The 15,410-nt window shown below is 35.2% G+C and overlaps 1 protein-coding gene across 2 annotated transcripts in view; it reads left to right on the top strand.

Moving 5' to 3' along the window:
* Window positions 1–15,410, top strand: part of Phlpp1 (PH domain and leucine rich repeat protein phosphatase 1) — a 232,899-nt gene that overhangs the window by 168,219 nt on the left and 49,270 nt on the right. For both annotated transcript variants that reach the window (XM_004858445.4, XM_021239231.2), the window contains exons 9-10: window positions 2,298–2,393; window positions 10,657–10,812. In XM_004858445.4, the coding sequence (XP_004858502.1) occupies window positions 2,298–2,393; window positions 10,657–10,812 (252 nt within the window). The remainder of the gene's footprint in view (window positions 1–2,297; window positions 2,394–10,656; window positions 10,813–15,410) is intronic.

Below are 15,410 nucleotides of genomic sequence, written 5' to 3'. Positions count from 1 at the left end.
TGCGCTTGTGAGGTAGAGGCAGGCGCTGGAACCACTGAGCTAAATTCCCGGCCCATATACCATATCTTTTTGCCAAGAACGTTTAGAAAATAGCCACTGAATCCACTCAGTTTTCTTAACTCCCTCCCCCGCCCTGCCCCCATACTGGAGATCGAACTCAGGCTCTTAGGCCTGCGAGGCAGGAGACGGAACCACTTCTTAACTCATTTTTAATAGGTTTGCCATCTTACCTTTTATGCAGATTGACTTCTGCACTGTATCATATTTATTTTTCCTAATAACACAAAGGTATGGCTTTATGTACAGAATGTAATTATATAAATTGAACTTTAATAATTTTAACACATTAAAATTGAAACTCATTTACTGAAAATTTCAAAGGAAATAACCAAGAATTTCTGAACATGTGGGAGTCTGGCTCTCAGAATAACAGCTGTTGTCATTTCACTATGTATGTAAATTGTGATACATTTGTTAACAGTCACCATACTCTAATCACAACTGCAGTGTGATTTAAAATATATGTAATTTTGCCTTTGTCTATGAAAGTGCATAAGCTTAGCTGTTTTAATAAGAGAATCATAATTACGTGAAAATATGTCAGTATTTACCTATTGGAAATTAAGTTATAATTTTATTATAAAATTTCAATTACAAAATTCTTTGAGTAGTTCTTCTTTCATTTCCCACTAAATACATATCAAACAATATTATTTAATGAACTATAGTTAGACATTATCTGGTTAAGTTCCCCTCCTCCAAACACTCCTATCATTTTCACCTTTTAAGTAAGAACAGGCAAGAGTGGGGTTTGTATACATGGATTCATATTTATGTCTTGCACAGATTTGTATCACAGAGTTTGCCACAGAATGAATCTATTTTTCTTTTATCTATAGAATGTAATTGGCATATGGTACCAATTGAAAGCCTTAAATCAGACTGAATTAAAAACCCTTGTGCCATCCTTGTCTCTAAATTCTGCCGCTTAAATGTTACTCGCATTCTTTTTGTAACTCTGATTCCCAGATCTTCACTAGAACATTTTTGCCCCATCCACCTTCCAAGCTGTCATCTGTGATAGGATTTACTAGGTTCTTAGAGTTTCTAGAACAAGTTCTAAATCAGTTTATCATTTATAGTTTATCATATTACCGTATTTAGTTTTGTATATTGAGGTTGTTTTTACAAAGGATGATTTTCACTGTCTTGTTAAGATATTTTAGGGGTTGGCTACTGTAAAATAAAATAATTAATCAATCTTCAGGGCTTCAAAACCAGAACAGTATGTGTATATAGACAGTAAGTAGAAAATGTCTTTTAGTTCTGTATTTTGGTTAAAAAAAATTGATAGCCAAGTCATAAAACATGACTTTAAGATCATGCCTAATTTCAGCGCCTTAATATCGTGTCTCTTTTCCCTTTCGTTGTAATATATTATAGTTCTTGTCTCAAGCATCCTATGTAATAAAGAATTGTAGTCAGATGATGTAGCTCAATGGTAGACCACTTGCCTATTATATATGGGGACATGAGTTGAATCTAGCACTGAAAAAAGAAAGAATTTTAGTCATAATATACATAACATTTTAGATTCTTTGTTACTTGACATTTAACAAAATAAGATAAAAGGCTAACCATGTATGACATGTATGGTCAGTTTATTTAATAATTAAGGTCACCATTACTTTTGTTCGTTTCTAATAAATCTAATTACCATCTAATAACCAAGTAAATGATTCCACAATTCTGAGTTTAGCTGTTAGTGTACCTTTTCACTGATTAAATTTGAAAGACACTTCTCATTTTTCCCATTTATCCATTGCTGTGTTTTCATGATACCAACTTAAATTGGGAAATATTTTAAGGTTAAGGGTAAAAATGTAATTTAAAGATAAAGCTAGGTTATGTCATTTGACTATTTGACTTAACTCTCAAAGTATGTGTGTGTTTTTGCTGAATATAAGGCATACTCTCCCTAAATTTGCTTGGGTCTATACACTTTCTAGCAAAATAATATGGGAACTGTAGAATTCATTTTTTCTGACTTTAGAGATGATGCAGATGGCAACTGTTCTGTTTTTCTTAATTTCTTCTACGTATCACAATTCATTGTGCTTCTAGTAAAGCAAAGGCATAAAGTGAATGCACGTATCCTTTTTGACTTACATATATCATTGTATTTTGGTATTCCATTTAAAGTTTCATTTATTATTTTTTGTAATTGTTTTGATTTAGAACCATATTTGAGGCAAAATTTAAATTTAAAAATAATACTTTTATGTACTTGTATTTAGGAACCACTTAGAAAATGTGCCTGAATGGGTATGTGAAAGCCGAAAGCTAGAAGTTTTGGATATTGGCCATAATCAAATATGCGACCTTCCTGCCCAGTGAGTATTATATATCAAGTGAGAGAATTTCAATTGATGGGTAATAAATAAAAATGCCGATTTAGTGTTTTACTTGTTATTATGAAACCCCTAAACTAAGAGTTTGTTTTAAACCTTATTTGGTGTCTTTCACCCCATGTGTCTTCAGAAGAGTAGATTTAGGCTTTGACTCTAAGGAATAAAGTTTCAAAATAGATGATTGTACTTGGTGGAAATTTTTAAATAAACCAAAAGAAATGTTCAGAAACGGGATTTGATTCATGTCTGAGGTCTTCTTTCAGAATCTTATATTTCTGTCTGCTAGCTTACGTTGTCTACCTTATCTATAAATAAATTTTTTTTTCTTAGAATACAACTTGTTATTAATGTGGGGTGGGAGGTGTCATTAGATCATTAAACCTTGAAAGAGCAAATAGATTTTTTCCCCCTTTGTGAAATTTGGACTAAAAGATCCAAGAACATCTCTTTTTTTTTTTTACTATTTGTTGTTATATTTCATAATTTTCACTTTAATAGCAGGATTTTCAAAATAGCCCTATGATGATTTCTAGTATTCATGAAGTCAAACTTTTTCTCTTCTTTTCCTTTCCTTTCCTTTCCTTTCCTTTCCTTTCCTTTCCTTTCTCTTTTCTTTTCTTTTCTTTTCTTTTCTTTCAAGACAGGGGGGGTCTCACTATGTAGTTCAGGATGGCCTTGAACTCACTATGTAGCCTAGGCTGGCCTCGAACTCATGGTGATCCTTCTCCTGCCTCAGCCTCCTGAGTGCTGGGATTATAGGCGTGCGCCACCACACCCAGAAAACATTTTCAAATTTACTGTGGAAGACAATATTATTGGACCATTGGAGTAGACATGCAGTTAATAACCACAAAGTAGTCTGTCCCAGGGTTGTCTTGTAGCACTTTCTGTGATGACTGAAATGCTGTATTTCTGTGATATCCGGTAAGATATCCACTAGCCATATATGGCTCCTGAGCACTTGAAATGTGGTTAGTGTGATCAGGGAACTGAATTTTTAGTTTTATCTAATTTAATTAAATTTAATTAGCCACTTGTGCTAGTGGGTTATATAAGTCAGGTTTAGTTATTTCAAACATTTCCAGCAAGCCACAGAGCAGAAGAAGTCAGTTTTTCAGGGGTTTTTTGTTGTTGTTTTTATTTTAACCAGTGTATAGTAAAAACTATCAATGAAGCCATAGTAGAAGTATGTCATTTTGGAGTAACTTACTTTAGGTAAACTTTAGATTAGTATATGGTCTTTAAAGGTATATGATTAGTTTTCTTAAAAACAGCAGGGTTATGAAATATATCTGCTTGATGAGCCTGCTAAATGTGTTCAGAGTTGAGCTGTCTAATATGGTAGTCACTCACTGTAAGCCAAGTGGTTCTTGAGCACCTGAAATCTAACTAATTCTTTTTTTGTTTGTTTGTTTTTTGGTTTTTTTGGTACTGGGGATCGAACTCGGGTCCTTTTGCTTGCGAGGCAGGTGGCAGAACCACTGAGCTAAATCCCCAGCCCAAATCTGACTAATTCTAATTGAGAAATATTATAAACATGAAATATATACTACATGCAAAATAATGATATTATGTATTAAGTACATCATAAAAATATTTTTGATATATTGAGTCAAATCACTTTAAGAATCCCTTCCCCCATACTGAAAATTGAACCCACGGCCCTCAATCACTGAGCTATATCCTCAGCCCTTTTAAAAAATTTTTGCATTGAGACAGGGTCTTGCTAAGTTGCCCAGGCTGGATTCAAACTTGGGATCCTCTTGCCTCAGCCTCCTAGGTAAATAGAATTATAGGTGTATACCACTGTACCTATTCCTTTTTATTGTTTTTTTAAATGCAACTAATACAGAATTTAAAATTACATATAGGGCCGGGGATTTAGCTCAGTGGTTCTGGTGCCTGCCTCGCAACCGCAAGGTCCCAAGTTCAATCCTCGGTACCAAAAAAAAAAAAAAAAAATTACGTATGTAAAATTACATATGGAGCTTGCATTATATTTCTCTTGGTGTCTTAGTTACTTTCTCGTTACTGGGACAAAATACCCAACATCCACAAGTTGGAGGAGGAAAGGTTTATTTTATTTTAGCTCACAGTTTTGTGGAAGTTTTAGTCCATAGTCAGCTGGCTCCAAGGCAGGGTGGCAAAGGAGAAACAGTCCATGGCTTGGCAGGCAGGAAGCAGTGAAGCAGCCAGCCTTCATTTTTTATTCCATCCAGGCTATAAGCCTGTTAATTGGTGTCATCCACACCAAGGGTGGGTCTTCCCTCTTCAATAAATCCATTATCCACACCCAGATTTATGCTAAAGTAATCAGTGGACTACTCCAGTATCACACACCCATGATCCAGTCATCTCCCCAAATCCCCATCTCTGACTGAATGAGGTTTGGGGGCAGGGGGGGCATCCAGATATAAGCCATATGGATAACACTAGAGGACAGCTCTCAAAAGAAATTTAAGTTGCATTTTTAGTCCCTAAAATCCTCAGTTAATTTCTCTTTGTTCCTCCGCTATTATAACAATAAATTTGATTTATTTGAAAATGCTTTCTGCTCTAGCGTCTTTTCTCTTTCTGGTTTATGTTTTTATTAGTACATATTAGTTATACAGAATAGCGGGCTTTCTTCTGGCGTATTTATATATGCATGTCACATACTTTGATCTTCTCCATGTCCTAGAGTCTTGTATTGGCTGAGCATTTAGGAGACCCCCTATGCTCATCATCATAGCAGAGAGGAGAGTGGGGAGATACGAGTCTCCGCACCTTAGTCTTAGATTGGCTTTTCATGAGTACAGGCTTTTAGGGAATCTAAACAAATGCTTTCACAAGATAAATGCCAAATGCCTTTCTGTCACAGAATTTAAAGGTGTGTGTGTGTGTGTGTGTTTTAACATGAGAAAAAAGTGTGTATTGTTTCTTATATTTAGCTACAAATTTTGTATGGGCCCTATTGATGATGTAATATTTGGGTAAAATAGTGATTCATTTAAATTCATTTAATATTTAAACTTTAGTTAAGGTATGTGAAGTTTTTAAAAAAATAAATTGTTTAGAAATGGAAATGTATTAAAGGGGAAATAGTTTTAATGATTAGACATTATCTAAAATAACTGAACTAAATCTTAATAATCAGCATTTAATACTCATCCTATAGTTGATCAAGCCTACTTTTTATTTGGAAAAATCAGGATAATGATTTTTTTCACCGTCTTTCAGTGATCCGTGTATTAAGGATAAAGAATACATAAAAACTAAATGAACCAAAAAAACCCCCCCAAAAACCTAAATGAACCAAGTGCTGAATTATTGGACTTGAGTGACTTACAGAGACTGTCCCATATCAATTGTCACTGTACAAATGGCCTGGATAATCTGCCCTGTTACACTGATAGCTAAATCTGTAAAACCAGATATGTTATCTTTAATGGTAGTTGGTGATGTCAGGGCAGGGAGTGAGACAAGTTGCTAGCATCTTTGTGAGGAAAGAATGTACTTTTGATATTTAAAGTGTAAAGTTCTATATGGTGACTTTTAACAGTTGTGAATCAAAGAATATAAAATTGCTGAAAGTAGATTTTAAATGTTCTCACCGCAATATAATGATAAGTATTGGGGCAGGGGATGTAGCTCAGTGTTCCAGCACTTGCCTGGCAAGTGCAAGGTCCCAAGTTCGATCCCCGGTACCAAAAAAAAAAGAATGCTAGGGTGACATGTGTGGCCCAGTGCTGGGTGGCTGATGCATTTTCAAGTCATAGTCCACAAAATAATGATAAGTATATAACACAGTATATGTTAATTAGCTTGATTTAACCATTCCATAATGTGTACATATAATGTGTTTAACATTATATGTGTGTGCAATTAGGGATGAAAAGGGTGAAATTACAACAGACCCAGAAGAAATCCAGAGGATCATCAATACCTACTTCCAGAACCTATATGCCAATAAGATGGACAACACAGAAGAAATGGACAGATTCCTAGATACATATGAATTACCAAAGTTGAATGAAGAAGACCTAAAAACTCTGAACAACCCAATATCAACCAATGAAATTGAAAATGTAATTAAAAACTTATCAACTAAGAAAAGCCTGGACCCTGATGGCTTCACTGCTGAATTCTACAAGACATTTAGAGAGGAACTGCTGCCATTACTGTTTAAACTCTTCAGTGAAATTGAAAGGGAAGCAATACTCCCAAATTCATTCCTGGAAGCAAGCATCACCTTGATCACCAAAGCAGAGAAAGACCCAACCGAAAAAGAGAACTATAGGCCAATCTCACTAATGAACATAGATGCAAAAATCCTTAATAAGATACTGGCAAACAGAATGCAGAAGATCATCAAGAAGATCATACACCCTGATCAAGTGGAATTCATCCTAGGGATGCAGGGATGGTTCAACACATGCAAATCAATCAATGTAATACACTATATCAATAGAGCCAAGGACAAAAACCATATGATTATCTCCATAGATGCAGAAAAAGTATTTGACAAAATCCAACATGCATTTATGATAAAAACCCTACAAAAAATTGGAATAGATGGTCTCTACCTCAAACTGATAGAAGCCATCTATGAAAAACCAACATCCAGTATCATACTAAATTGTCAAAAACTGAAATCCTTCACACTAAAAGCAGGAACAAGATAAGGATGTCCACTATCACCACTCTTGTTCAAAATAGTTCTGGAAACATTAGCCACGGCAATTAGACAAGAGAAAGAAATAAAAGGAATAAAGATAGGAAATGAAGAAGTCAAATTGTCATTATTTGCAGATGACATGATACTCTATATAGAAGACCCCAAGAACTCCACCAAAAGTCTTCTAGACTTAATAACCAAATTCAGTCAAGTAGCTGGATACAAGGTCAACACACAAAAATCAATAGCTTTCCTCTACACAAATGACAGACTCACTGAGAGAGAAACAGGGCAAATAATTCCTTTCACAATAGCATCCAAAATACTGAAATACCTAGGAATCAACCTAATGAAAGAAATCAAAGACCTCTTCTCTGAAAACTATGGCACTCTGAAAAGAGAGATTGAAGATGATATCAGAAAATGGACAGACATCCCCTGCTCCTGGGTAGGAAGGATTAACATAGCGAAAATGGCCATACTTCCAAAACTGCTATATAGATTTAATGCAATTCCAATTGAGATCCCAGCAGCATACTTCATGGACCTTGAGAAAACAATCCACAAATTCATTTGGAACAAGAAGAGACCCAGAATAGCAAAAGTAATTCTAGGTAATAGAGACATGGCAGGGGGTATCACAATCCCCAACCTGCAACTGTACTGCAAAGCTACTGTGATAAAAACAGCACGGTACTGGCAAAGAAACAGACGTGAGGACCAGTGGAACAGATTAGAAGATGCAGAAACAGCGCCAGACACACTCAGCCATCTCATCTTCGATAAAGGAACCAAACACCCTCACTGGAGGAAAGATAGCCTCTTTAATAAATGGTGCTGCAAGAATTGGGCTTCAACTTGCCAAAGATTAAAACTAGACCTATATCTCTCACCATGCACTAAACTAAAATCAAAATGGATTAAAGATCTAAGTATTAAAATAGAAACTCCGAACCAGTTGGAACAGAGGTTAGGTAGAACTCTTGAAGACATTGGTGTAGGAAAAGATTTTATGAACAAAACCTCAGTTGCCCGTGAACTAGCACAAACAATCAACAAGTGGGATCTCTTCTTATTCAAAGGCTTCTGCACAGCAAGAGAAACCACCAGCAGTGTGAAGAGACAACCCACAATGTGGGAAAAAATCTTCACCTGCTCTTCCTCAGACAAAGGTCTACTATCTCGAATCTATAAAGAACTTCAAAAGATCAGACCTCCCAAATTGAAAGACCCAATCCAAAAATGGGCATTTGAAATGAACAGACATTTCTCAGACAAAGAAGTAGAAATAGCAAATAAATACATGAGAAAATGTTCAACATCACTGGTCATTCAAGAGATGCAAATGAAAACAACGCTGAGATTCCACTTCACTCCAGAAAGAATGGCTGCTATCATGAAATCAATAACAAATGCTGGCGGGGCTGTGGGGAAAGAGGAACCCTGCTCCACTTCTGGTGGGAGTATAGACTGGTACAAGCACTGTGGAAATCAGTATGGAGATACCTCAAAGAACTAGGACTGTAAGTCCCATTTGACCCCGCTATTCCACTGCTGGGGATCTTCCCCAAAGAGTTAAAAGAATCATACCACAGTGATATATGTGCACCCATGTTCATAGCAGCACAGTTTGTGATAGCTAAAACTTGGAAACAGCCCAAATGCTTGTCAACTGGAGACTGGATAAAGAAAATGTGGTTTTTTAATAAAATGGAGTACTACTCAGCCATAAAAAATGAGAAATGAGAGACATTTATAGCTAAGTGGATGCACATTGAAGTAATACTCTTAAGTGAAATAAATAGGACACACATGTATAAATACCGAATAGTTTCTCTGGTGTGAGAAACTGAAAGTGTAAATAAGGGCTAAATGTATAATAGGTAATGTGAAATAGGAAGAAAAGGGGCAAAGGGGAAGGAAGTGGGAGGGCTGGGGGAAAGGATAGAGGGGAATGGGATTAATATGAGAAAATGGAAAAATAGGAACAAAATCTTTGTAAATAGGGAGGAATGGAGGGGTTGAAGGGAGGGCTGGGCAAGGGTGAAAAATAAGAACCAAGAGAGTCTATGTAAAGGTGCAAATTTCCAATGATTGATGTCATTATATTGTATACCTAAAATGTACCAATGATTAGAATGAATAATTGAAAATGTAAAATCGGAAGAAAAGGTCCAAGGGGTCGGGGTAGTGGGAGGTGCAGGGGAAAGGAAAGAAGGGAAAGGAAAAATGATGAGAAATGGAAAAAATGGAAATAAAATCTTTCTAAATAGGGAAGGGTGGAGGGCGTATAGGGAGGGCTAGGAATGGGAAAAAAATAAGAACCAAGATGCATTATGTAAAGGTACAATTCCCAATGAGAAATGTAATATATACCTACAGTGTACCAATAAAATAATTTAATAAAAAAAAACAAAAAACCATTATATATGTGTGCATGTATGGTTCTAAATTTACACATTTGAAATATATTGCATTATATAATATACTTATTTATGTTATATATGTGTACATACATGTACATAATTATATGGTGCATATTGCATGTGTTATAGACATAATATGTAATGTTCTAATATATCAATATAATACATAATTGTATAATTTATATATGTATGTGTGTGTATTTATTTTTTTCTTGCCAAGTAAAAATAAATAAATTAAAAAACAATTGTGGGCACAAGTGAGTGGGCCAGAATGGTAGAAAGCAGAAGATGAATGAGGACGCCTCATTCTTTGACAGCAGCGCAAATAAATTATTACTCTAAAGTCTTTATGGCATGCATTATAGCCTGACTTCTTTTATATCCTCCAGAAATCTGTGTTTAGACCTGATTCATTCTCTACAACTATTGGAAAAGCATAATGCAGATTTACATTAGATTAACACAACTATAGTTTATTACAGTTCTAATGATCCTTAGAAGAAATATAGCCAGGCTTTCAAACAGCTCTTTAAGGCTCACAAGAAAACAGTGGGTTAAATTCATTCTACTCTCTACAAGGAAGTCTCTGCCTCAGTATAGGATTAAACCAAAGAGAAACAAAAAATACATAGAGAGGGACCAGAGGAAAGGAAAGGACAATTATGATTGTAAAATACAATTGAAGAAAAACTTAACAGTTTGTTAGCTGCATTTACAAAAGTTTAATTGGAGAGAAGAATCTTTTATGTTAATTTTGTATGTACAGGTTGCTCATCTATATTTATTCCAAATTTATTATGAGTAAGATACCCAGCATGTAGGGCCTATAAGACAGAAGCTCTACTCTTGAGAAGCATACAGTCTTCTAAAGTTTGCCTTTTCAGTCTAGACTGATTTCTTTAGTGTTTAGTTAAACTTGTTTTTCACTAAGCTGAGCTTCTTAATATCTCTTTTCATCATTTTTACCACCTATTTTTTTAAGGTATGGAAGTCTCTGAAATACAAGGTCTAAGTGTGATTAAAAAGAACTTGCAAATTCTCTGAATGAATGTATGATTTTTACAAAGATAATTTTAAGTATTTTACCTTTACACATTTTCTAATCTTTATCCCACATTAGTACTAAGTAAGTTGCTTACTGTTTTTTGTCCCTTTTTTACAGCGTGTTTTGTAATAGTAGTCTCCGTAAACTGCTAGCAGGACACAACCAGTTGGCACGGTTGCCTGAAAGATTGGAGAGAACTTCAGTGGAGGTCTTAGATATACAGCACAACCAGCTCATTGAACTACCACCTAACCTTCTGCTGAAGGCCGACAGGTAAAGTAGTCTGTCTGTGTTGTGTATTTTTCTGAGTCTGTTCAGTACCCTTTGCTATTGTTTTTTTCTTCTATGATTTGAGACCATTTGTGGGGATTTTCACTTCTCTGAGCATTTTGTATGGGATGGACCCAAGGGTGTCTTCTAGACAATTCCTTTTGCTACTTTATGGGGAGAGGCGTGGATTACTTTGTGAATAAATGTGTGTCATAGGGAATGTAGATATAAATCAAGAATGAGAGGTCTACGTCCTATATTGTTACTGGTCAAAACTTGGGCAGGCTGGGCCAGGGATTTAGCTCAGTGGTTTTGCTGCCTGCTGTGCAAGCACAGGAACCCAAGTTTGATCCCTGGTACCAAAAAAAAAAAAAAAAACTTGGGCAGGCTGCTCTAGGTTTTAGTGTAATTATTTTATGATTTGCTGTTCCTCCTTTCCTGTATTTTTGACTTTTGTGACAGAGATGGATTTTCCTGAAGTTTTCTTAGTTCTTTTTTATCAGTCCTTCTTTATAATAATTTACCTTCATACTTAGTACAGTAAGTGAAATTCTATTTTCTATGAACAGATATCACATACAGAACTTTCATTAAAGAGAACTTTTAAGTGTCAGTGGCTATTTGTTTACTTTGAAATGTTGAGTTTGCTTCAGAGCCCTTGTGTACCATGCTTAAAATGTTCCATAAGCTAGCGGCCTAAATCAGTTTGAATTCTGCTAATATTTTAGAGACATTAGGAAAGCACTTTTAGTGTACCTCATAATGAAGATATTTTGAAAAGTTTAATTTTGTGCTTTTACAAGCACAGAGAAGGAAATGAATATTTTTACCTTAAAAAATAAATTACTGATCTGTTTCAGCACATGTGATGTTATATGAGTAAAATAAAAATCTAAGAATCTGGCTTTCCCAACATGAATTATTTACCTTACCATGTCCTCCTAAATTCCTGTTCTTACTCTTGTCATAATACTTATCACACACTGTATTATATTTTCTTGTTCACTAGCTTCCCTCTGCTACTAGATTATTAACTCTGTTAAGTCAGTAACTGTATCCTAATTACATTGTTTATTCTTACTGTTTGTTTACTATATCTAAAAAACAGGAAAGTGCTCAACAAATAGTTGGTTAATGAATGATAGAAAATTTAATAATTATAAATATTAATATTTAATATTAAGCAGTCCTGACTTCATATTTTTGCCTTTTTTTCTTCTTAAAAATATTATCAAGATATAATTTGTACAGGTAAAGTACACAACTCTAAAGTGTATTGCTCAATGAATTTTTACATATATATCTATATGACTACATTTATCTATTTTACCTATTTCCCTGTAACCATTACCCCAATTAAGATATAGAACATTTCTAGTACTTCCTTCCTTTTCATTTTGTTCTGTTTTCCTCATAAAAATAAAAAAATTTCCAGTGTGCTCATGTAAGTTACAATGAATTTGTACTGGAATAATTATGAAGGATAATGAAACTGTGAGTAAATGATTGTTGTATTATAGTTGACCAGCAGTATATCATTCTCCTGACCAAAAGGGCCGTGTTTCAAGATCATTTAAAAATTTGTTTGTTTTTACATTCATAGCAAAGTATAATGGACAGGTGGAGATGAGCTCCAGAAGTGCTTTGTTGTTATAAATACTATGGAATTTTATTCTTTTCCTGTGTAGAATTATGTCATGTTGTAACCTTGTCCTTTTTTTAATAAGACTAATGAGGAAAGATTTGAGTGCCATTTTATAGTGAGAATATGCTTGTCTCCCTAGTGTTCTGTACTGAATTTACAGAACCAACTAAATGGATTCATGTTTTAGGAATCCTTGAGTGAGATAAAACCATTTCTGAATCTGGCCAAATCTGGTAAGTTCATGACTAATAGGTGAATGGTGCTGGAAACTTCAATAGATAATAATCATTCTTTATTCGTTTCTACAGATTTGGTTTTAAAACAATAATTCTACTTTTCATTCTCTAGAGACAGTCAGTAAGCAGTCGCTTGATGCCAGGGAAGACATGAAAAGATTTTGCTGGAGGAGTTTACCGGTTTAGTGGAGGAAAGTGTGTTTGCATGTGTAGACATGCTCAGACAAGGATTTGGGCAAGAGCAATTGTAGGTTGGTCCACAGGGATTCTGATAACATCTAGGATTGAAAAACGCTTGCTGCCTTCACTTTTGGTTTTGTGACCTCGTGCAGGTCATTCCAAGTCTCAGTGTTCTCATCTGACATGTTTGTACCATTCCCAGATGGAACCTGTTCTTTGGAAAAGGCAGAGTTTATGTAATGTAACATGGACAAATTAGGATGTGAAATGAACCACTCAAAGAGGATACTGCTATCATGAACCATATAAATTAAGCTAGCAGTGTCAGCAAAAGACATTTAGGCAGAAATCCCTGTAGTTCAACTACAAGACTGGCCCATCTAGACCAGTGCATTTTAGAAAGTAGACACTAGTGTGTCTAGTCTTTGAGAGGAAGGCTAGTCTCTAAGAGGAAGGCGGGGGATGCTAAATGCATTTCCTGCACAGGCGAACTCTAGAGTAAAGGCTTGGGTGAATTAAAAGAAGGACTTCTAGTTTATAACAGAAAAGCAAATGATCAAAAAGGCAGAAATAAAAAGCTTTTCCAAGAAGGAATGTTCCAGTGCCTTTGTTTTCCAACCACTATAGTAGCTACATCTCTACAGTGGTAGCTACTGCTCTAATAGTTATGCCTGAGTCAGAAAGAAAGCTAAAGTGTTGGTTATCTCAGACAGTAGGGTAATAAAGGCAGCAGGGTAAAGTTGATTAGCTCTTTTTTAAACCTCAGTTTTTTTACTAGTTCACATGTTAGTATGAAAAAACAACATTTTTCTAGTGATTCTATTAAATTCCTCATTCTTAGAGGGTGGATACTTCTGCTTTGTACAACCTCAAAAATTAAAGCTTTATCTATCTGACTTTTATAGATTTTATGATGCAGTTTTTACTTAGGCATAATTTGCATTCAGGAAAATGTATGACATTGTACATACGGTGTGATGAATTTTGGGGGAAGGAATATACTGACAATTTTGGGGGAAGGAATAGCACTGACATTTATTAAAGCATGTCAACCCAGAAAGCATGACATTTAAAGCACTCAGGATGGCTTTTTAGGAAAGTCTTTGTGACAGTCTTCTTGCCAAGGGTGGTTTTAGTTGTGATTTGTTTTAGTTTATGGTTCAGCACAGCAAGCATCTCACTGACCTAGTAAATTTTAAATCTGTGCTAAGTACAGTAGAGCATGGAGAAAATGAATAAATACAGGTATTCTTAAGGAGCTTACACTCTAATGCAGAGTTTAAAGTACTCAATAATAAAAGTTAGATTTAAGAGAGTGTAGAGAAAATGGTAAGGCTAGTGTGGCATAGTTTAGGCTCATGGTGTAAGGAAAAATACTTTGTTTTATAATGCAACAAATTTGCTGTTTGTGTTTGACAAGTAGCATCAATGCATTAATGAAACTTGGCTTTAATACTCCTGTTTAGTTTACTTCATAATATAAATTTTAAATCCCAATATTCTTTTTTTTTTTTTTTTGATACTGGGGATCGAACTCGGGTCCTTGTTCTTGCAAGGCAGGTGGCAGAACCACTGAGCTAAATCCCCAGCCCTTAAATCCCAGTATTCTGCTCAGCCCCTTAAATCCCAGTATTTTGCTCAGCTAAGGCAGAAGGATCACAAGTTTGAGCCCAGCCTGGGCAATTTAGCTACTTAGTAAGACCCTGTCTCAAACTTAAAAAAAAAAAAAAAAGCTTGGGATGTAGCTCAGTGCAAAGGCCCTATGTTAAATCCCCAGTACAGTACTGGGGTGGGTGGGACAGCAGTTGTACTTTTTTGGTATTTTTTAACATTGTTTATTTTGTGTTGGAGTATATAAAAGGAAGGGGCCTGAGTATAAGTCTTCATGTGTTAAAATGGTTTAGGTCACCCTCAAAGTAGAACTTGTCTTTGGAAGCCTCAGGAGGACAGTCTGAAAAACATGCATTGTTGGATACAGAGTAGAAGGCCAAATTTTGACCCTTTCCTAGGAGTTTTTGTTTGCTTTGATTGTTGCCTGCTAAATTCAGTCTTGTGGTTTTAATTACATGTTGTCGTCTGTTAAACATAATGATCTATGTTAATCTGCTACTCCCAGTATCAGCAAGGTATTTGGTAACCAAATAAGAAAAGGGATGCTACTTAAAATTAAATGATTTTAAGTCAAGTCTTCATCTTCCTCTGAAAAGTTTTACTAAAGTTCATATGACTTGAATCAGAAAATTTCAGGAATTTATTTTCCATATATATCTTTGAGTTTTATTTTGACTTGCTTTTCAGAAGTTGGCAGTTCTTTGCACACTGTATACTTATTGAAATGTTACTATACTCCATAAATATGTACAATTATTATCTACGTGTCTGTCTCTGTCTTTGCAGTACTCTGAATCAAACCCAGTGGCACTCTACCACTGAGCTACATTGCCAGCTCTTTAAAAAATTTTGAGGAATCTCACTGTATAGTCCAGGCTGGACTTGAACTTGTGATCCTCCTGCTTCAGGCTCCCTCAGTGCTTGGATTA

The sequence above is a fragment of the Heterocephalus glaber genome, unplaced genomic scaffold, assembly GCF_053883595.1.
Source record: "Heterocephalus glaber isolate CG9 unplaced genomic scaffold, H.glaber_assembly_v1.0 deba00000331, whole genome shotgun sequence".
Taxonomy (NCBI): domain Eukaryota; kingdom Metazoa; phylum Chordata; class Mammalia; order Rodentia; family Bathyergidae; genus Heterocephalus; species Heterocephalus glaber.
Note: the sequence above shows the minus strand (reverse complement) of the source record. Positions and strands in the feature narration are given on the sequence as shown.